The sequence below is a fragment of the Octodon degus genome, unplaced genomic scaffold, assembly GCF_000260255.1.
Source record: "Octodon degus isolate 3935 unplaced genomic scaffold, OctDeg1.0 scaffold00018, whole genome shotgun sequence".
NCBI lineage: Eukaryota > Metazoa > Chordata > Mammalia > Rodentia > Octodontidae > Octodon > Octodon degus.
Genome location: NW_004524594.1, coordinates 789557 through 813178, shown reverse-complemented (window position 1 = coordinate 813178; position 23622 = coordinate 789557). Strand labels below are relative to the sequence as shown.

General features: G+C 42.5%; 1 protein-coding gene across 10 annotated transcripts in view; it reads right to left on the bottom strand.

The window, feature by feature from the left end:
• Window positions 1–23622, bottom strand: part of Celf1 (CUGBP Elav-like family member 1) — a 91844-nt gene that overhangs the window by 30970 nt on the left and 37252 nt on the right. For 6 of the 10 annotated variants that reach the window (XM_023710846.1, XM_004626964.3, XM_012513791.2 and 3 more), the window contains exons 2-3: window positions 10320–10359; window positions 3724–3875 (exon numbers count right to left, since the gene is read on the bottom strand). The exons of 1 other annotated variant lie outside the window; for it this stretch is intronic. In XM_023710846.1, the coding sequence (XP_023566614.1) occupies window positions 3724–3794 (71 nt within the window). In that variant the 5' untranslated portion in view covers window positions 3795–3875; window positions 10320–10359. Of the gene's footprint in view, window positions 1–3723; window positions 3876–10319; window positions 10360–22207; window positions 22302–23622 lie in introns of all 10 variants that reach the window. 3 more of the 10 variants (XM_023710852.1, XM_023710851.1, XM_023710848.1) reach the window with 3 other exon arrangements.

Here is a 23622-nt window from a genome sequence, read left to right as displayed (position 1 = left end):
GCCAGATAGCTCAGTGGATTAAAGCACTTGCTTAGGCAGTTACAGGGGGACCAGGGGTTGATCTCTGGCCTGCTGGCCACTCCCAGGGCTGCTGAGATGGCAACTGAGACTGGGTGTGATGGTGCACACCTGTAATCCCAGCACTCGGGAGGCTGAAAAACAGGAAGGATCACTACAATTCTGATGTGTGTAGTGAGAACTCAAAGACCCTGTACTTAATACATTAAAAAAAAATGTTTAAAAAGATATTTGGTAATAATCTAATGAAATAAAGTGGGAAAACATAAAAATCTGGACTTTTTTTTCACAAATTAGCTCCTAAGATTAGCTCAGGCAGGGCTAAGCAATGGTTCAGGTACACTCCAAGGAGGCAAAGGAGAAGTTACTGCAACTCTTGGGCTCTGGTGTGATTTGGGAAACAAATTTGTGAGGAAGTTTCTATGCAGCAGTGTCTGATGAGTGATTTCTAGAATAAAGTTAGAGTTCAAACAACATTGGGAGACAGAGATTCAAGAAGCAGATGTACACAAGTGCCCCTTTAAGCAAAAGGCCTGAGACAGCCTCAGAGAACATCCATCTGCTAGGGTAAAGGGAAAGTAAGAGAAAGCAAAGTGAAACCAGTGCATGATTAAGGGTACCCAAAGTAGAATCAAGGACACTGGTCCACATCCCCTTAGAACTTTCACAGCTCTAGCACCATTTCTTCTCTGATATAAAAAAAAAAATTTACAAATAACACACATTGTTAGGTCAATTCCCAGGCAAATCACTTCAGCTACAAATTATTGACTTAGCCTCTTGCTAATATAGGGCTGAAAATCCAAGAAAGAGGTGGCAAATGCACACTTCTCAAGAACCCTGTGAACCGGGCTGTGGCTCAGTGGTACAGCACTTGCTGAATACCCAACCCTAGCACCAAATCACATCACTTTTCTTCTTTTCTCCTCTCCCTGTCTTTGTGGTACTATGCACTGTACCATCAGGGAGGCCCAACAACCTGTGACACAGACAGCTGCTAACTACTCAACTGAGAAAAAAAAACAAGGTATCATCAAACTTGTATGCTAGACCAAAGGCTGACAACATTAACTCAGGAAGTGTATGGCCTCTGTCAACTGAGTTCCTCATCTGAAATGGAGAGAGAATAGTCCATGACTACAATTTAGTGAAAATGGATGAGTAAAATAATTGCAAGTATACTTGGAAAAACATGATACCACATTCAATACACTCAGATTAACTCAAATAAAAATACCTGAGTGTGCAAGAAAACTGCCTCACACTCTAGCACATGAATTCCTTAGCTCTAAGTACCAGGTGATGTTCATTCTATGAGATTTCATGAAACAGTAGATTATTAATATTGCCTCTTCAAAGATTATAAAACAGGAGCCAGGATATGACTCAGTAGAATAAGTGCTTGCCCGGCAAGTGCAAGGGCCTGAGTTCAAGCCCCCGTTCTGCAAAGAAAAGAAAAAAAGATTATAAAACAGCCAGGTGTATTGGTGCATGCCTGTAGTCCCAACATTTGGGAGGCTGAGCCAGGAGAACTGCCTTGAGTTCAAAAAAGGAAGGAGGAGAGGAGGAAAAAGGAGGAAGAAGGGATGGGAGGAGAAGAGGGAAAGAGAAAGAGGAGGAAGAGGAGGAGGAGGAGGAGGAGGAGGAGGAGGAGAGGAAGGAGGAAAACGAGGAAAAGGAGGAGGTGGCAGCAACCAAGCCAGCCAGATATAGCAGCACATACCTATAGTCCCTTCGCTTGTTAGGGGAGGGCTTGTGGAGGCAGGACTAGAGTTCAAAGCCAGCCTGGTCTACACAGAGAGACCTGGTCTCAAAAAAATAAAAGAGATGATAAAACAGGCTAAGAAAAGCACTATTTCTAAGGGGTTGAACACTGGGCAGTGGCACAGCACAGAAGAAAACAGTATAATGTAAAGATAATTTGAATCACAAAGCCCTAATCCTTTATTATTGTATACTTTTTTTGGTGGTACTCAAGAATCCACACTGAACTACGTCCCCAGCTTCTTTATAAGTTTTTTTTTTTTTTTTTTTTTTTTAAATTTTGAGATAGGGGACACAGGAGATAGCTCAGGGTCTAAGCACCTGCCTGGAAAGCCCAAGGACCTGGGTTTGATCCCAGTACCACATGCCATGCTGGCCACCAAAACCAGGCGTGGTGGCCCACACCTGTAATCCCAGCACTAGGGAGGCTGAGACAGGAGGATCACCGAGTCTGAGACCTTGTACCAAATAAAAAAATCAATGAATAGGGGCCGGCGAGATGGCTCAGTAGAATAAGTGCTTGCCTGGCAAGCTCAAGGGCCTGTGTTCAATCCCTGGTTCTGGGGGGGTGGGGAGAGATTTTCTTTTCTTTTCTTTTCTTTTTTTTTTTTGGAGATAGGATCTCATAAAGTCTGTAATTGGCCAGGCTGGGCTTGAATTTACAATCATCCTGCCTTAGCCTCCCCAAGTGTTAGGATTGTAGGTATGCACCCACACATCCAGTTTATATATTAAGTGTTTATGATGATACTTATCAGAATTTCACCTGGTAACCAGTACTAAAATGTTATTTATTATAATTATACTAAAATGTTACTTATCTTCACTGCTGCTAAACAAACTGTTATGTAACTGACGTAAAGCTCTATGCTATCACAAAGGCTTGTCTGAATTAGTCTTGTTGAGGCCCCCACCATCCCTCACCTGTTACATCCACTCAGGGCCACAATGACCCACATATGGAGGCCTGGCCTCAAAGACTCGTACTGCAACATCCGTTATCTAGGACATACTCTACCATTTAATACAATTTTCTTGGCTTTAACAACCTGAGGTTTGTTTGTTAAGAGGCAGAGAGTTTTTTGAAAACTGGTTAAAGTGAGTGGCACCAAAAAGCCTCGTTAAAGTAGCTGAAATAAGAGAGAATTCAGATTTTGAGATGGGGATTAGAAATGGGTCCACTGCCAAGTCCAGAATCCAGGCTCCATTAACCGTACCTCAGGCCCAGGTTGGCATTTAGCTAAGCACAATGCAGTTTTGTACAGTGTTACAAGTTGATAAAGTTTCTCCTTCCCACATCCACATTTTTTTTAATCAAACTGCCAATCAAGACTGATTCATACCAAAAAAAAAAAAAAAAAGGCTGATTCAGTTTTTCTTTTCTCAGAGGGTAGGGGACACCTGACATTTCTTAAATCATTTTTCTTAATTGAAAACTGCATTTTCCATTAGACTGGGAGAAAAAAAGTGAAGGTACAGAATTGTACTTTACATGTCAATACAGAACACTGTATACAGTACTAAAAAACACCGTAACTGCCAATCTCCTCTGTAACAGTTTAAGAACTTAATAATTAAAAGTAGTAATAAATAAAATACTTTGTTTACCAGCATTTATTTAAAACTGCACATCAACGCAAAGCAACATGGGAAAACATGCCCTGGTAAAGGGCCTGAGCAGCACCTAGAGGCGCTGTGGTCAGTCACATGTGAGTGCAACCTTGTGCGCAGAACTTACTGAGAGCCCCGAGGACATAAGCAGTCAAGACAGAATCAGACTAAAACAGAAAATAACAGCATGAGAAAATTCAAGACTTTGGCTTTCTCAGGCATTTCCCCCCATATCTTTTAAGGAAAGGAACAAGTTTCATCAAGTAACAACAAAAACAGCCCAGTTCCTCTGCTTATGATAAGAAAATTAAAGACAACAAAAATACTTACACAGGACTGGAATTCAAAGAGCAATGCTCCACCATCATTTCTGGAAGGAAATCCAACTTAAACGCGGCCATCACCTCACTGTCCCCTTCAGAGGCCAATGATATTAACTTGATGCACTTGTCTCAGCCACAAATACACTCAGCTTTAGCTTCCTGGGCTCCACAAAAAACACAAAGTGGAAACAGGAGCTCAGGGAAACCAGCAGTAAGTGCTGCAGAAAGAGGCAGGTCTGGGGAAGGGGCAGGGAAGGGGAGGACTGCATTACAGCGGGGCTGTGACCATGTGAAGGGAGGCTCAGCCAGCACACAATGAAAGTGCTGATGCGCCAGGCTGGCTTGTTTTGTGTGATTTTCCCTGGCGAAGCAGTACTAAGTGCACTGTCAGATAAATAGTGTCAGATCCACGAAGATAGCAGTGGCCAACAGAGCAGAAGAAACAAACTTGTTTCACATCTCCAAACTCCTCCCTGCAAATCAGTTTTCCAAGTTCTCCAAACCCTACAAGTACCTAAAAGAGAGGATGGGGAAGGGAATGTCACACTGTGTGGCCTGAAAATGTTTTTAATCTCCTGGATTACTGGCTGTAGTCTTAAACTTAGTTTCTGAGCACCAAAGGTGGCAATGAGCAAGAACAGTACTTGGGTGAAAGCTAACCTCCGAATGGTCACGTAAGCAGGAGGGGGATGGACATCAGAAGCAGGCTGGAGGCAAACACTGCAAAATGGCCAGAAGAAACTTGGTGCTCACACACAACTACCTCCCCCTGTGAGAGGACCCTGCTTCCCAAAGGTGCTGAGGGTACTGTTACTTGGGTCTGTCAGAAAGGGTGTTAAGAATCTTTTGTTCAGTTGGGTGTGGGTCGCACAAGTTGGTAACCCAGCTACTGAGATGTAGGAGCATGGGGAGTTCAAGGCCAACCTGGGTAGCTTAGCACAGCTGGCTCTCAATATAAAATTTTAAAAGACTTGGGAATGAAGCTCAGTGTTAGATCACTTATCTAGCACACATAAAGTCCTAGGTACCATCTCCAGTGTGACAAAAATTAAAAGTCTTTGGTTCAGTAACATGCATTAAGTGGCACACACAAAATTTCTTTATTAACCTGCCAGAAAGCAAAAAAGTCCTACTTTGACTCTTTCTTGACAGCATACTAGGAAAAAAAAAATCTGTCAGTCCTCTGTTGACCTTTCTAAAGAAAGAAAAATCAAAAGCCAGCACAGTGATAATAAAGTAAGCACATTAAGGAGCAACACTAACACATGTAGAAAGGAGAGAGGTGCAGGCCAAGCCTATGCTAAGACCTGGGCTGGAACTCAGGGAAAGTCCTGGTTTGATCCCCAGAAAGGAGTGGGGAGGACACTGCCAAAACCAAGACTACCAAGTCCAAACATAAAAATTCTATTCTGGGCAAGCAGTGGAGATGGGTATACTTAGCAGTCAAGGCAGATGTGTGCTCCCATTCTCAATTTAGCTCCACATCCTTTCAAACAACAAATGGTGGCATTTCAATATTTAGGCAATGACTCTAAAATTTCATCTCTGTAGGCTCCCAAATTTCACAAGCTTTCTTTCCATTTTTTACCATTAGGCTTGTCTAACTGCAAAGATTTCACTTCATCCAAGCTCAGCTTACAGCACAGAGAACTTTGGAAAAAGGGGATGAGTGGAGTAGGGGCTGAGGAGATACCTCAGTAGAATAAGCGCTTGCCTGGCAAGGGCAAGGGCCTGAGTTCAATCCCCAGTTCTGCTCAAAAAAAAAAAAAAAAAAAAAAAAAAAAAAAAAAAAAGAAAAAAAAAGAAAGAAAGAAAAAGAAAAAGGGAACAGGGACTAGGTTCAGCCTATAAAGAATTAAATGAATGATGCACTGAACATGCAGTTACTTTCTGCTTGTCTGTTTTTGCAGTGCTGGGGATAACTGGGGCCTCATGCACGCTAGGCTACCAGGAAGCTCCACCCCTAATGACAGGCAACACATGTGGCCCAGGCCTAGAGGTTGCCATCTGTGTAGACACCTGGCCTATGTGGCCGGGGAGATGGCTCAGTGGAATAAGCGCTTCCCTGGCAGGTGCAAAGGCCTGAGTTCAATCCCGGTTCTGGAGAAAAAAAAAAAAAAAAAAAAGACACCTGGCCTAGAAAGGGACAAGCTGGATCTTCTCTCCAATATCCAGACAACTGCCCACAAGCTAGAACTAGAACAGCAATTAAGTGTTTTATTTGTCCGAGGCTTAGACTCAGCTGGTCTATGTTGGAGGTACAGTGGCAGGAGTTCTCCCCTATCCTATTAAAATGCAGCATAAAGGGCTGGGGAGATAGCTCAGCAGCAGAAGCACTTGCCTGGCAAGCACAAGGTCCTGAGTTTGATCCCCCATACTGCAAAAAAGAAAAAAAAATAAAAATAAAAATAGAAAAACCAGCATATGCAAGATACAAGTGAGAGGAGACTGTGTGACCCATACACAGTACTACTCCCTTCCCCTGATGCCAGGCTGCACTGGTGAGCCTGGCTGGGATGAGCAGGTCACTGGGAGATTTGTCCTGGTTTCTTTATGTACACTGGTATTGCTGAAAGGACTCCTATTAAAAGCAACCTGGACCACAGGGCAATTCTGGGTCAATAACCAAGTTAAAATATTTGGTTTAAGAATTCCATTTAGAGCTGGGGAGATAGCTAAGTAGTATAAGTGCTTGCCTGGCAAGCACAAGGTCCCAAGTTCAATCCCCAGTACCGCCAAAAAAAAAAAAAAAAAAAGAATTCCTTTTAAAAGGGGATCACCAAACCTCAAGTAATTCTACTGGTTAACTGTTACCTGTTATTTACTGAATATACATGCATTCTAATTATGTTTCTGTTTGAACCAGAATCACATTTGTAACAAAGAGTGCTTATCATGGGAAAGTGAGTCACAAGGAACTGCCCAGGGTATGGAAGGATGTGTGTGCCTTACACTAATTTTTATCAAGCTGCAGCCTGAGAAATGCTGGTTCAAATTTTAAAACCATTTTTCCCAGTTACAGAACTTTTACTTAAAAGAAAGCAGTGAGTGGAGGTACCACCAATTCTGTGTTTACACTGCTAAAATCCATTTTGCTACTTACAAAGCAATAGTGCTTTAAAACCTGTAAGATGGAAATGTTATGACACGATGGAGAGAGCATCTCTGGCAGTTCTGAAGAGTTAATCACTGTATAATTAAATTCAACATGCTTATGGGAAAAGAAAGCACAGAAATTAATCACAAGTCACTCAATTTTAGAAAAGGGTTATAAAGTTAAGTGATGATAAAAAGAATTATGGGAATACAAAAACCTAAGATATTAAGGGAAATTTAAAAAGTAGAATTAAAGTCAGTCATTCAGAGAAAGCGAAACATATTTTCAAAAAATTTCTTTTTCTTAATTAGGCACACATTCCAGACTTTTTCCACAGAGGACACATTAGAAAGAAGATGGCAGGGTGGTTAGGATCTACTGCAAAAGAAGACCTTAAATTTTCCTCAGTCTTTTTACTCCCGTTCTTTCACTCTGAATTTGCTTCTATGGTTTGCTCTACGCATGCTAGTTGCCTGCCTCGGTTCTGTTTGACTCTTTTTTAAGGGCAATAATTGAAAGCTGGATTATGAGACATGAGAAGCAAGCAGACTGATACCTCAGCACTCTAGGATGAGGCAAGAGAATCACAAGTATGACCCCAGCCTGAGTAACTTAGTAATAAGTCCCTATCTTAAAAAAGGTGGAGTGGGGGACTGGGATGTACCCTAGTGCCAATTTCCAGTTCCAAAAAGAAAAAAAGAACACAAAATAATTAACTGTTCATTATAGATAAGAGAAACACACTCAAGAAAACTGTGTAGGGCCGAGGTGTGGCTCAGTGATAAAGAGTTCTTACCTTGCAAGCACAAGCCCAGCACCACACACACGCCATGTTGAACAGAATACATATTACAATTTTTAAAAAAGAAAACATACTTTGCTTTTTTTTTTTTTTTTTTTTTGCAGAACCAGGGATTGAACTCAGGCCCTTGCACTTGCCAGGCAAGTACTATATTCTACTGAGCCATCTCCCCGACCCCTATATTTTGCATTTTTAATGTAGGAACGGAAAAATTTAAAGAGGACCATGTAAAGAATGATTAGAAAGAAGGGAGAAGTGCTAGAAATATGCGGCATTTTTTAGCTGAAAGGGGAAGCATAGCTGAGCAAAAGGACCTGGGTGGCATCTGCAAACCTGTCCTGACTCGTAGACAATGAACCACATCTCATGTCTACCCCACAAGCTAACTGCATCTAAGAGGACAACAGCATGAAGTCTGCTTCTAGAGCACAGAAGAGATTAAAGACTAACCCTAAATTATAAAGATATATGCATGCATCATGAAAAATTGTCATCAGTTTATGCAAGGAAACTAAAAGTACAACCATCTAGAGAACAGTCATAACCTTTGAATATATTACAGTCGTAACCTTACTAAGGAGACTACAACTGATAGCAGTGAAATAATAGAAGGGATATAGAAAATAAGTAAGCAACTAATAACCTGTTAAAACTAACCAACTGCCAGGTGTGGCATACGCCTGTAATCCTAGGACTTGACAGGCTAATGCAGGAGGACTGTTGTGAGTTCAAGACCAGCCTGCGCTACAAAATGAGTTCAAGGCTATTGTGAACTGTATAGCCAGATCCTGTCTCAAAAAGGCTTAAATAAATAGGGGCTGGGGTGCCGGGGAGATGGCTCAGTGGAATAAGTGCTTCCCTGGCAAGTGCAAAGGCCTGAGTTCAATCCCCAGTTCCGAAAGAAAAAATAAATGAATAAATGAATAAATAGGGGCTGGGGAGATGGCTCAGAAGAATAAGCGCTTCCTGGCAAGGGCCTGAGTTCAATCCCCAGTTCTGCCAAAATAAACAAACAAAACAAATTAACCATGAAGAGAAATCTATAATTTTAGCTTAAAATCTTCAGGGACTTAAATTTTACTTCAAAATGTGAGTACCTGTCTCAGAACAGTATGGAGGCTGATTGAGAGTTAAGTTCAAGGTCAGCCTGGGAAACAGCAAAATCCTATGTCAGAATAAATAATGATAATAATAAAGTAATCATAAATTGGCAATTACCTCCAGAGTATCCTACTTTATGGGGCTTTTTCTTGTGTTGCTCTTATTACAAAAACATGACAGTTAATAACAACAAATAAACTCTTAGGATCCTTAGGATCCTAAAACAATGCAGAAATTTTTGAATGTGGTAGGGGGTGAAATAAAGATGAATTAAAATACTGTAAAAACCTATGAGCTCAGATTTATAGTGATCCTTTTATTTCAGCCTCCGCAGCACTGGGGTTACAGGTGTATGCTACCATACCCGGTCTTGGTGGTTGACCTGGTATGCCCAGGAGCGGGGCCAGCACAACATGCAGTACAGGGGAACCAAGGATTGAACCCAGGTCCTTGCACTTGCCTAGGTAAGTGCTTAGACCGCTGAGCTATCTCTGTGGCCCTCTTTTTTGAGAAAGGGTCTCATTATGTAGTTCAGGCTAGCCTTGAACTCACTATGTAGCCCAGACTGGCCTGCTTCCACCTCCAGGATGCTGGGATTTATAGGTGCCAGAACTTATTTTAAAGACAAAAGTTTTCCATTTCCTCCCCTTATCTTTAACCATTCTCATCTCCTCCCACAATCAGTGCCAAAGATAAGGATTAGCACAAGATTCTCTGCTGTGATTGGTCTTGGCAAAAGTATAAGCCCAAAGTCTCCACAGGACAAAGCAAGCCCTAACAAGTTCATGTGCTATTTTGTTTTAATACAGTGTCTCACTATGTAGCTCGGGCTGGCCTTTTGTAGCCCTCACGCAGGTCTTGAATTCATAGAGATCCTCCTGGTTCAACCTCCCAAGTGCTGGGATTACAGGCATGTGCTACCATACCCAGTTCTGGGCAGAATGGTGGGTGCCCACATCTGGGACCAAGGTAGCACGCCCAGGCATCCAGGGCTAAGACAGCATAGCATGTGGGGCCGGGAATCAAACTCCAGTCCTTGTGCTTGCCAGGTAGGTGCTTATGTCTCTTGAGCTCTCTCTCTGGCCCCTCATCTGTCAAATTTTGACCACTCTTCCCAAATCAGTTCTGAACTTAGGTGTAATTCTAAGCAAGATGATCTGAGATACACCGCTTAAATGTCAATGTGGACTTAAAAAATCAGTGTTGAACAAATTCAGCTTCTAGGATGGTTACATTTTCTGTGTAGAATCCACAAAGTTTCATCCTCTTTTTTTTTTTTTAAGCTCAGCGGGATCTCTCAACCAAAACTGGAAGCAGAACAAGGCTCCCCAGAGCTACTGTGTGGAGCTCTTGCCCTCTCCACCCAGCTCCAAGAAGCCAGCCTTTAGTGAGATAAGCCTGTTGTGGGAGACAGCGACGGAGGAAGAGTTGGGAAGGCAAGCAAGAAAATACTTCCTGTTTCCCAGGGATAGGTACTTCACCAATGATATCCCATAATGTAGTAGAGAAGCCATCACCTTTCTGAAAGCATGTTTGCACAGCAGGCCTCATGCAAGGTTAATAGCTGGCTAGAGAGCACACCCATCCAGCAGGGAGCCCATACCTGTAGCTTTACACCTCCCTCTCTGGACTAGGTCTTCACTCTAAAAAACCAAGGAAAGAAAAATAAGTGGGCCATGCCTACTATTTTCAGAACTCGATATGTAGTTTCTTTGTAAAGAAAGTCCTTTTGCCTGTTGCAACAGAAGAAAAAGCGAAAGCATTTCTCCCTCTCCCATTTTTAAAGTTCACAATTTCATAAAGATAAACTGAGTTTCACAGCTCTAAACTAATTTGAAGGCTGGGGAGATAGCTCAGTGGTCTAAGTGCCTGCCTGGCAAGTACAAGGACCTGGGTTTGATCCTGGGCACAGCATGCTGTGCCAGCCCAGAACCTGGTGAGGTGGCACACATCTGTAATCCCAGCACTGGGGAGGCTGAGACAGGAGGATCACTATGAGTAACTATGAATCTGAGCTCTGTAGCGAGAACCTGTCCAAATAAATAGGACAAAGTGGCACATGCCTGTAATCCCTGCTACTCAGAAGGCTAAGGCAGGAGGAGTGTAGGTTGGGAGATGAAGTTTGGGCAAGCAAAGTACCTGCTTAGGCAGAGTGTAGTGGCCAGTGTTCCCTGAGACAGCGATTGAGACTGGGCATGGTCACGCATGAGAGGCTGAAAACAGGAGAATCACTACAAGTCTGACCTACATAGTGAAACCCTGTAGATCCTGTACTAAATGCATTTAATCTTTTTTTTAATAACTAAATGCATTTTTTAAAAAAAATAAGAAAGGGTTAGGGACACAGCAAAAGCCCTGGGTGGGTCAATCCCTTTTGAAAGTAGAAGGAGAAGGAAAAGAAAAACAGAGAGGAAAAAAAAGAGAAATGAGGAGGAAGAAGAAAAAGAAGGTCTGAGAGGCAGTTTGGCACAAAACTTTGGGTTCAAGGACACGGACACACACACACACACACACACACCCCTACATGTCGCAACAAAAAGCAGAACTAAGACACACAGGGGTGAATTCTACAGATCTAGGTCACCAAAACTATCATTTTATTTATTTATTTATTTATTTATTTATTTATTTATTGCGGAACCGGGGATTGAACTCAGGCCCTTGAACTTGCCAGAGAAGCTCTTAGTCCACTGAGCCATCTCCCCAGCCCAAAACTATCATTTTAAACATCAGCTTTGGGGCAGTTACAAGAAAGCCAAAAACTGAGTAATTCTTTTACCATCATGGATTACATTATTAAAGTGCTGTTCTTTACACGATCTTTTCCAAACATGTAAGTTCAGAGCATGAAACTCTTCTGAAGACAATCAAGTTTTTGCCTTATAGGAGAGTGGTAAACCACCAAAACTAAAAGATTCAGAAAATGGGGAAGTTAATTGAAGGTAAAAGCAAACGGAGGTACCACAAAACCAATATGTTTTATTTTTAAACATTATAGAACAATCTTGCAAGTAAAGATTGATTCTATAAAAGCTGCTCAAATTTCTACAAACTTCCATTTACAATGCATGCCAGCTGTACCTCTGCCTGGCCCTAGCCAGAGACACAACTATTCAAAGTCACTGCGGACAATACCTACCCTGGAAAATACTAACTTGAAAGACAATGACAGACAAGACCCTCTAACTGTAATGTGACACCCACTCTCCCTGGAGACAACATGCTTGTTAAGGGGTCTGGGATGTAGCTCAGTGGCATAGTGCCTGCCTGGCAAGCACAAGGTGATTCCCTGTAACAACAATAAACTAGGTGTTGTGGGGCACACCTATAAACCCAGTGCTTACAAGGCTGAGGCAGGAGGACTACTGTGAGTTCAAGAAGAGCCTGAGCTACAAAGTGAATTCAAGGACTATATATACAGAAACGCTATCAAAAGACAGAAACAGACAGACTTACTCAGTATTAATTTGGGAGGATGAGAAAAGATGATCACAAATTTTTTTTTAATTTTTTTTATTTTAACATATTTTGTGTGTGTGTGTGTGTGTGTGTGTGTGTGTGTGTGTGTGTGTGTTTGTGTGTGGCCAGCTCAGCCCACCAGGGGGCGCGGCTGGCTGGCATGTGGTGCTGGGGGATTGAACCGCGGTCCCTGTGCTTTGCCAAGCTTGTTCCAAGTAGGTGCTTTAGACCACTGAGCCATCTCTCCAGCCCCCTGATCACAAAATTTAGTCTAACATAGGCAATTTAGCAATACCCTGTGTTGAAACAAAGGGCTGGGGAATCCCTGTGTCTCAAAAACAAAATAAAAGTATTTAATTGGTTTTCATATAGACTCAATTACGTTTCTCATTTTGGTAATAAAGTAGTGGTACTTCAGTATGTTTAAGGCAAAATCTACACTGACAACAAACTAGATAGGCACAGTGGTATGCCTATAATCCCAGCGAGATGCCAAGCCAAGGTAGGGAAATCACAAATTTGAGTCCAGCCTGGATAACTCAGTGAGACCCTATCTCAAAGTAAAACTTAAAATGGCTGGAGAGGTGGGTTTGCTGGGGCACCCCTGTCATCCCAGTACCTAACAGGCTGAGGCAAGAGGATCACTGTGGGTTTGAGGTCAGCCTGGGCTGCATACTGAGATCTTGTCTCAAAAAAAAAAGATGACACCAACATCATGATCATCATGAAATGCCTGGAGATAAGATTTCAAGGGTAGAGTGACTGCTCTAGAATGTATGATGTCCTGGATTCAAAACACAGTACACATGTACACAGAAAAACCTAAAAATATTTACTTGGACCTGCCTATAACATGAAAAGTTACTAAAGGGGGGGGGGGAGTAGTTCAATGGCACAGTACATGGTCAGCATATGCATGCTCAAGCCCATAATTTCAATCCTCAGCACCAAAGACTGAATTTTCTTTGGAAGAAAAAGGAGGCAGGTGTGTTGGGGGGGAAGGAGAGGGAGAGGGAGAGGGAGAGGGAAGGAGCATGAGGTGCGGGAGGGCGTGGGAAGGAGCAAGAGCAAGCAGACATGATGGCTCAAATCAGTAATCCTAGCTATTGAGAGGTTGAGCATGTCATGGAAATTCAAGCACACTGTTTCAAAACACAAACACACACAAAGGAATCTGGGGATATAGCTCAGCAGTAGAGTGAGTGCTCCTGTTTTCAAGCCCCAGGACAGGACAGGACAGGACAGGACAGGACAGGACAGGAAGGAAGGAAGGAAGGAAGGAAGGAAGGAAAGAAAATTCCATTTTGAAAATTCACAGTATCTCCTCAGCTCCAGCAGTGCCACTACCATTGCAGCTGGTCTATCTCAGGTGGGACTCTGAGCCCATGGCCTGTCTCTCTTGAGAAAGGGCACAGACCATAATCTAAAAGTACCAACAAGGTTACTGAGACAAAGTTGCAGAGATGATGCGTGTTGAGAAGGTTCTGAAGTAGTGGTTACCTCGGAGGGGAAAGAGTAAGTTAAAATTTCTGTCAACAAGGCCAGGGCACCATGTTTCCCAAAATGTTGCTTGAAAACAGTTTAAGAAGCTCTCATTTTTACAGGCTGCTTCCACCTTATGCAAGCAGATCCGGGCTACACAGTGGTTGGGACACAGCTTCAGGACACAGGCAGCAGAGGCTGAGGGCAGGGATACTAAGCCAATGCATGCAAGGGTGGACACTTGCTGGGACCCAAAGAAGACAGCACTGATCTAGGGCTAGAAACACCCTAATTGCTTAACTAAGACAAAAGAAGGGCAGAAGGAGGGTGAGAGATGGTGGAAGAGGAGAGGGGAGGGGAGAAGAGGGGGGAACGAAGGGCAGGGAAGAAGGAAGAGACTTATACTACCCTGAAGCCACCACAAAAATAGCCACCACTGTATTCATCAATAGCAGTCCTTGCACACTCATGGAGGAATGTAGTCTAAGAAACTAGAAAGCATTGTTTTTGTGTATGCATTGTATGGGGAACTGATTCGTGAAAGTACTAAGCTATTCTAATCTGTTTAGAGATGGTCTCACTATATATTTCAGGCTGGCCTCCAACTCACAGGCATCCTCCTGCCTCAGTTTCCCAAGCACTGAGATTGTAGATAGTGTGTCACCATGCCCAGGTTTTGTTTTGTTTTGTTTGTGGTGGAACCAGGGATTGAACTCAGACCCTTGCGCTTGCCAACAAGTGCTTATACTCCACTGAGACATCTCCCCGGCCCCCTTTGTTTTGTTTTTTAAAGACAGGATGTAAATTCTGAAATTACCTCAGCTGTGCTTGAATTTGTAGTCCTCCTACCTCAGCCTCCCAGAGCATTGGGATTATGGGCATGCTCCTCCATGCCCAGCTGTTTTTTGCTAATCTATACAGTTCTAATCTTTACATATGAAAAAGTCCTTCCCAGGGAGATGGTCACTGACTTGAGTCATGCCCAGCAGGCACTGGGTCACAACTCCAGAAAGGGCTAGTGGCACAGTGACTCAATGACCTATGTGGGTACTGAGCCTACCTTGGCTTTATCAGCAAGACTCACTGTTAGTAAATGCTGTAAATAATTTCTTGAAACCGTTTCTGAAATAAGATAGGAGCTAATCAATAAATTCACATCTAGTTTAGAAGTTTTCAAAAGTGGAAGTGTTGGGGCCAGGGAGATGGCTCAGTGGAATAAGCGCTTCCCTGGCAAGTGCAAGGGCCTGAGTTCAATCCACAGTTCCACAAAAAAAAAAAAAAAAAAAAAAAAAAAAAGAAAGAAAGAAAAGAAAAGAAAGTGCAAGTGTTCTTCCCCTAAACATGGAAGTTAGTGAGGCTGTTAGGCTGAAGCCTGAAAGAGGAAGCAAGGGAGCAACAACTGTGTTTCTTCTGGTGCCTAGGGTACCTACTGTAGGTGTCCTGGAAATGTGAGAACACGGATAATTCAAAACAATAGATAACTCATCAACTGTATATTCAGCTTTGAAATGAATGATTATTGAGCAGCACATTTTTCTACCCTTAGATTAATAAAGGTATCAATGGTAACAGCTAAACATGGCACTGTATTTCAAGTGTAGAAACCCTTATCAACTAAAGGAGACAGGTCTTCCTGACAGCTCAGCAGACTAAAGTGCCTGCTTAGGCAGAGTGCAGGGGCTGGGATTTAATCCCATCCCCAGCATGCTGTGATGGTCCCACCCCTCAGGCACACTGAGACAGAGATTGGGATGGCACGCCTATAATCCCAGCATTTGGAAGGCTGAAAACAGGAGAAGCACGAGTCCAGTCTACATAGTGAGACCCTGTAGACTGTCCTAAATACAAAAATAATAACAAAATAAAAGTAAAGGTGGGAGACAATCCAAACACTTTTAAAGAGGCAATAAATAGAAGCTACAGGTCTTTGAGCCACTTACTGTATGCCATGCCCTATGTTGGGTGCTTTATATTTATTTCATTCTCATACCCACTGTGTTTCCATATTTTAAATGACTAAAACCACAGAGAGATGAAGTCACTCCCTCAAGATCACAGGATCCTGGCAATGAAGGAGCTGACAGAAAAAGCCAGGCAGCTGGCCCATTTGGTGAAAGGCTGCTTTAGGTAAAAAATTATCATGGCTGGAGGCATAGCTCGGTGGCAGAGTATATATCCAACATGGGCGAGGTCCTAGATTCAAAATACAAATAAAGGGGCAGGGGAGATGGCTCAGTGGAATAAGTGCTTCCCTGGTAAGCACAAGGGCCCGAGTTCAATCCCTGGTTCTGGAAAAAACAAACAAAAAACCCACAAATAAAATCCATCTCCAAGGATGTTCATGCACATAAACAAGTGCAAAAACCATATAAATGTTGAATGCCAGCAAGTTTAATTTGGTCATCCTTTGAAGGTAAATCTTGGAAGTATACAGGTAAATGCCTAGGGTCATAACTGTCACAAGAGCCTCTTCAGACACTTAAGAAAAAGAAAGAAACTTGATTAAGGACAGTGACAACACTGGCTGCTTCCCGTTAGAGGTGTGACTTACAGGAAGTTCATTTGTACCTCTTTAAGTGTCAGTTTCCTTATTTGTAAGAGAACTTAAGTTATGTAACTTAAAAGGGCTAGAAGACTAAGTGGATGTGCAGAATACAAGCAAGCCCCTGCAAAACTTTTAACTGGAAAAGGAAGAGGGAAAAGCAGCTTCACCTTTTACTTGGTGTACACTTCCCTCCAGTTCCGTCTCTCCCCTGCTGTGCGGCAATGTATAGAACAAGTGAGCTCTATTGCTCTGCACAGCATGCTCACTGCTGCCACACTCCCAAAAGCCTGGTGCGCGGCCCAAAGCTGGCAGGAGGTGCCATGGCTAGTGCAAGGGATCCTCTTCTTTCCTTGCGACGTGTGCACTCCCAGTTACTCACCTGGCTAATGCTATGATTCAAGTTCAGCTTTGGGTCTTTTGACTCCTCGGTCACTAATAGCCACCTCTGTGACCCTAGCTAGGAGGAATGTTTATTAACAGGGTTTATTCTTACTTCCTTCACACCATACGCTCATCTTTTTTGTAGTGGCAATAATTTTCCTCTCAGCTTTGTTTGTTAACAGTGGTACCAAGAAGAGGAAGAGGAAATTTATGTGTGAGGGCCGGTCAAATAGCTCAGCCTGGAATCGGTCCCTGGAGAACAGTACCATGCCACATCATGAAGTACCCTGCCTGTGCCATGCCCCCCCCCCCCCGCATGCTGAGTGGGCGATTGAGACTGGGTGTGGTGGCGCATGCCTGTAATCCCAGTACTTGGGAGGCTGAAAACAGGCGGATCACTATGAGTCAGATCTACGTAGTGAGACCCTGTACACCCTGTACTAAAATACCAAAATAACAATTTGCGTATGAAAGCTAAAACTACCATCATAACCACTTTTAAGTGTAGAATTTAGTAGTTTTAAGTTTAATCAAATTGTTATCCAATATGACAATTATTAAAAACTACTCTCTGCCCCCCCCAAAAAAAAAGGAAAAAAGGGGGCTGGCAGGTTAGCTCAGTTGTCTAAAGTACCTTCTTGAGAAAAATCAGTCAAGGGCAAGGAACTGCGGTTCGATCCAAAGCACGGATCGAACTCAAGAGAAGCACCTTGTGCTTGCCAAGCAGATGCTTAGACCACCCAGACATCTCCCCAGCTCAGGAATCTCATTCTTTCAACTTCCTTCTATTTCCTTCCCATGGCAACACTGTCTGCACTGGGCAAAAAAATGTTGATGAAGCAGCAGCAGCTTGAGTATGGCAGCTAAGCCAGTGCACAGCACACTCTGTGCAGGGATGGCTTCTATCCACTTCCAGAGTCGGAGCCCAAGGTGCAGATGTGGAAGAAGCAGGCGCTCTAAAGCCACAGGGAGAAAACAGATAAAGCACCTAATCTAAGCACCAAGGCTCAGACTTCTCCACACTATCCACATACCAACTGCTCATGTTTGCCATGTTTTAAGGCCACTAGTTTCTTCTCTGACTTACTGCCCTGCCAGAAGGCCAGATCTGTCTCATCTAGTGAGTCACTCTATCCCCTCTCCAACCGCATCTTGGATTCAGCCCACTTACACAGCTCATGGGGGCTGTGCCATATGTTAGTATCATGTAGGCAGAATGTGACTAATTTTTTTTCCGAAACACTGTCAGAGTCACTTTTAAAATTATCTTACAATACTGATGTCTCTGAAGAGTCATTATCACATGTAACCTTCTGGAAATAACTTCACAATTTGTTTTTGAGTGCTTAAGGGAAATTCTTTGGCATTCTTACTTCCATTGTTGAGATAAGGAAAATAAAATGAAGAGAATGAATTAAGTGATCCCAATTCTGCAACTAGTCAGAGACTGGGCTTTCTTGAATCAAGGTACTAGATGGAAACTCAAATGATTTTACTTTTTAAGGTAATTAATACACTTTAGATATAAAACTACCTAGAATTTACAGGCTAATTTTGATGACCAGATGGCTTCATGACACACACTTGAGTAGCATAAGGAACAAAGACTCAATACCAGCTCATGTTTTTACTGGGGCCAGGGAGATGGCTCAGTGGAATAAGCGCTTCCCCGGCAAGCGCAAGGGCCTCAGTTCAAATCCCCGGTTCCACAAAAAAAAAAAAAAAGAAAAGAAAATGTTTTTATTGGTAGACATTACTAGAGGGTAGGACTATTAATACTTAGAAGCCAGGTGTTGTGGTGGACCCATGTAATCCCTGAATTTGGGAGGCTGAAGCAGGAAGTCACCAGGAGTTCAAGATCAGCGTGGGCTACACAGTGACTACAAGGCCAACATGAACTGCACAAAACAAGAGGTGACTGGTAGATATAGCTTTTTCTACCATATCCCCCCAACAGTTAGGGGAGAACCTGTTCCCACTCACCTCCCACACCATGCAACCTGACACTTCTCTGGCTGTAATGGCTGCTAGACTTTATGATTAAACTCATCTCAAGGTTTCTTAAATTATCCAAAAACTTCCAGTCTTGTGTTCATTCTAATAACTATATATGGGACAGTAGTTTAACTGCTATTGTATTAAGACCTCCTTCTCTCATAACATTCCTCAATTGGCATTATCCCTTGAAAAATATAAAGACATTACCTCATTACTGAAAGCTGGACATGTCCTTTGAAATCAGAAATTTCAGTTCTAGAAATACAGCCTACTGATATAAAGTTGTAGTCAGGCATGGTTAACACACACTTGTAATCCCAGCATTCAGAAGGCTGAGACAGAAAATTTTAAGTTTGAAACCAGCCTGGACTGTACAGCAATACCTTGTCTCAATGAATTAATCAATCAATCAATCAGATGTATATACTATATATATGTATATACATATACATATACACAAGCATGCAGTCGTTCATAACATTATTCATAACAGCAAAACATAGAAACATATGCCCATCATTTAGTGACTAAATAAATTACAGTGTAAGCAACACAATACTGTAGCTATTAAAGAAAACACGGCAGCTAACTGATCAGGATATATTTATGCAGTAAGAAAGGAATTACACATGGCATGTATACGTACAGAGAAGGATAAAGAAATAACTGTTCACAACAGTTGTAGAAGTAAACAAAGTACTGGCTGAACTGTTTACAAATGGACATGTTACCTATTCTACAGAATTTTTTTTTTATAAAGAAAATTCTTGAGGGGCTGGTGAGATGGCTCAGTGGTCTAAAGCACCTATTTAGAACAAGCTTAGCAAAGCACAGGGACCGCGGTTCAATCCCCCAGCACCACATGCCAGCCAGCCCCGCCCCCTGGTGGGCTGAGCTGCCCCCCCACACACATAAAATAAATAAATTTAAAAAAATAAAATTATTGAAACTGTGAAGAGTTGAGTAGAAAAACCTCAACTCATGCTCTATTCCAAAACAAGCATTCTGGGCTTTATAATTTTTTCCTGCTTTGCCTGAAAGGTTTTTTTTTTTTTAAACAGAAGGTATCCAGGTGAACAACCACCGTGCCACACATGAGACAGTTAATTACTTCATACTATTTGTAATTAATTACCCCAGCAACTCATCTGACATCATGTACCTTGGGCTGCCAACCTTAGGCTGGTCTGTTTACCAAATACGGGGCTCCTTTCAATAACTCAGCTATAAATTTATGTTTACATTTTCTTCAATCAGCCTTTCTTGCCAAGACAGGGTGCAACATTAGCTGGATTCCAATAAGGAAGGCAAGGGACAGGGTGAGATTATATGTCAAAGCAAGTTCTATAAATACAGCTTTTGGCCTAGTATCTCAAAAAGGAATCAAAACAGCTTCCAACTTAAATAAAAAAATTCTACAGTCCTGTGCTATCTTACTTGTCAGCTCTAGAGAACAGAAGAGGCCAGGTATCTGGAATTTTGTTTTGGGGCTGTATCTGGTCTCCTTTCCCCAGGCTCCCTGGGAGGACAAGCCCTTATGCAAGTCAGAAGATTGCTGCCTCTACCCTTTTCTTCCCCACCCCACCCACCGGGCTCATTCCCCTCAGCGTTTATCCCCCCAAAAGCTGACAACACACAGCAGCCCTTTCCCAGTTCTTTAACCACTCCCATCCCCTAACCAAGCAGCCAAAAACCCTGCCTGTACCATCTGCCCCAGCCTCACCCTAAACACAAGAGCACTGAAGCAGGGTGCTTCCATATGGTCTCATCTTGGGAGGTTTGTCCTGTTCTGTTGAAAGCAGGAAATTTTATTCAATCTTTCTGTTCTTAATATTTTAATTCTACAGAGCTAAAAATGGCTTCCAATGAAGACACTGAGATAGATTACATGTCAGAAAGCACAAAAATTACCTGTCTGATTCAGGCAATGAGGGAGTATGCTCAGCATAGGCAGACTTACCCCCAAGGGTACACAGCCTAAGAACAAATTCTAAATATCTCCTTATACAGGATCCCATTTTCAAAAAAAATGACTTTAACTATCATGCTTTCATCACTCTCCAAATATGCCCCTAAAAGAAGTTCTCATGTTGTTGTGGGGTTTTTTGTTTGGTTTTTTTGCAGAACCGGGGATTGAACTCAGGCTCTTGTGCTTGCCAGAAGTGCTTATTCTGCTGAACCATCTCTCCCTGGTCCCAGAAGTTCTCAGGTTTAAATGTCCACTTAAATGATCATCCCATAGCTCCTTCAAATCACTTCTTTAAAAACAAAACCAAAAAAAAACCAACTATTTTACAAAATTAAACTTTGTCCTGCTTTTTGCTTTTTAAAAATTAAAAGTCATGATGAGATAATTACCGGCAGTCTAAATAATTTCAGTAGATAGTAGCAAAAATGTCATTATGGACATTGTGAACACAGCACAAAACCATAACTTAGAGAAAAAATAAGTATCATCTTTCCTGAGAATTCTTAAGTCCTGAAAATCTGACAAAACTTCCCCTAGCTGTACACTGTCTCTCACTATGTTTCTAGTGTTACCCTACTGAAATTATTTAGCCTACTACTCATTAGCATACCATGACCTTTCCTTTCTTTTTTGAGACAGGATCGGGCTGGCCTCAAACTTGCAGTGATGGTCCTGCCTCAGCCTCCCAAGTGCTAGGATTGCATGCATAAGCCACCACACCCAAGCCACCATGACCTTTCTAGGTCTGGTGTTGCCACGTGGCCCAGGCCAGGTTCCCATGCACAACCCTCCCTTCTCAGCCCTGGATGGGAGTGGCTGGGGTCACAGGTCTGTTCCACCATCCCTGCTGTTGTCACTCCTCTGTCCTCACACAGGCTGCAGCTCACAGATCAGGCAATTCACCGGCCTTCCCTTGCTGTCCTCACCCAGGAAGCATGTCCAGATGTGCAGTGTGACTTGGAGAAGCTGACATTAATTCTGCTCAGTATCTTTCAGTAAACATTCTGGTATCAGCATAGATGTGCTAGCAACTTTTAGGGTTTGTTCCTATAACTGCTTATAAAGGTATTTGTCAGTCAGGCATGATGGAAGAACATGCCTTATAATCCCATCATTTGGGAGGCTAAGGCAAAGGAAAACAGCTCACCACAAGTATGAGATCAGACTGAGCTACAAGGTGAGTTCAAGACCAGCCTGAACCAGACAGTGAGTCCTTACCTCAAAAAACTCCAAAAGAATAGCATAGCTGATGACCTACAAGTGAAATCAGTCATTTTCAAAAGGAAATCCTAAAATGAAACTGGATTAGATAGAGCTGGGCATGACCACCTACACCTGTAATCCCAGCACTCAGGAAGATGAAGCACAAGGATCACTGTGAGTTGGAGAGCAGCCTGGGCTACAAAGACAGCTCAAGGCCAGCCTGAACTGCATAGTGAGACCCTCTGTCAGAAAGAGGAAGAGGGGCCCGGCCCGAGAGACAGCTCAATAGAATAAGCACTTGCTTGGCAAGGGCAAGGGCCTGAGTTCAATCCCCGGTTCCACTCAAAGAAAAAAAAAAAAAGACAAGGAAAAAGAAACTGAGTTAGACTAGTTGGTAATTCAATAATTCCACATATTACTTCATTATTTACTGCCACTCAGACTCAAGTCTTACCTCTGCTTTCTTATCCAAGTTCTGCCGCTCACTAGACAGGTAACTGCAAATTCTTAAACTTCTTTACATTGTTTTCTCCTCATTTAAAATACAGCTACAAGGAGAAGGAGAGGGGAAGTAAAACGAATTAAGATGCACTATGTTGTACACCTGTACCAACTCCCCACAATGGATGTAATCACTATGTACTGCTAACATGCACAACAAAGCTAGCTACAGAAACCATATCTAACTTACAGAATGTTTAGGATTAAGGAAGCTACCCATGGCAAGAGCATTTAGAACATTCTGTACCTGTCATACAGAAAGTGCTCCATGAATATTCACTATTGTAATTCTGGGCACTACATTTGGCCCATGGAGGAGAGGATGAGTTCCCCAAAAAATCCTCTGTCTTTTTTTTTTTTTTTTTTTTTTTTTTTTTGCACAGTACTCATGATTGCACCCAGAGCCTTCGTGCCAAGCTACATCTATAGTCTTTTTCTTTATTTTGAGAGGTTCTCACTAAGTTGCTAAACATCCCAGACTAGGCTTGAACTTGCCACCCTTCTGTTTTCAACCTCTTACAGTGTTGGGAAAACAGGAATGTGACATATCCAGCCTGTTTTAGCCCTTGACAAGACAATTTTATCTCTTCAAACTAGAGTACCTGAGTGACAATGGAATTGTTCCTATCAGAGGAGAGGGATGAGAAGGCAGGGATGAGCTGACAGACCACCCTCCAGCTGGACCAGTTAGGATCCAGTATAAGTATCAAGCACTCTTCACTAGAAAATACTGAACCACTTGGTACAGCAAGTATTTACTTATTTAAAAAATTTGTTCATTCTCTTCGACATCAAAAAAAGATTTATAGGTTTCACAATAGACACAATGGAAATATAAACTAATAAAAATGAGGCCAGGGAAATAATAAGTTCTAACAAAGGTAAGAAAAAAAAGAGCTTCATTCATTCACTCACTCATCATAGCGTTGCTTGAGACACACTGGACTTGAGTTCACTACACAGTCCAGGCTGGCCTAAAACTTTCACTGATCCTCCTGTATCAACCTCCCAAGTGGTGGAATTACAAGAATGTACCTACACCATCACTGCCATTTATTTTATTTTTCAATGGCAGCTCCTATACTGGGTATACAATGATTCACAGTATAAATGGGAAAAAATAGTAGGACAATAAAATGAGATAGCACTAGAAAGTCAAACTCACAGTCTACAATGACTCATTGCATAACAGTTTTAGAAAGTCATCAAGCCAAGCTCATGCATGTAAGCCCAGTCCCCGGGAGGCTGAGGCAGGAGGATCCTTTTGAGTTCAAAGCCAGCCTGCGGTACAGTACAAAGTGAGTTCAAGGCCACCCTGAACTGCATAGTGAGGTTCTGTCTCAAAAGGGGAAGAGAGGGAGAGGAGAG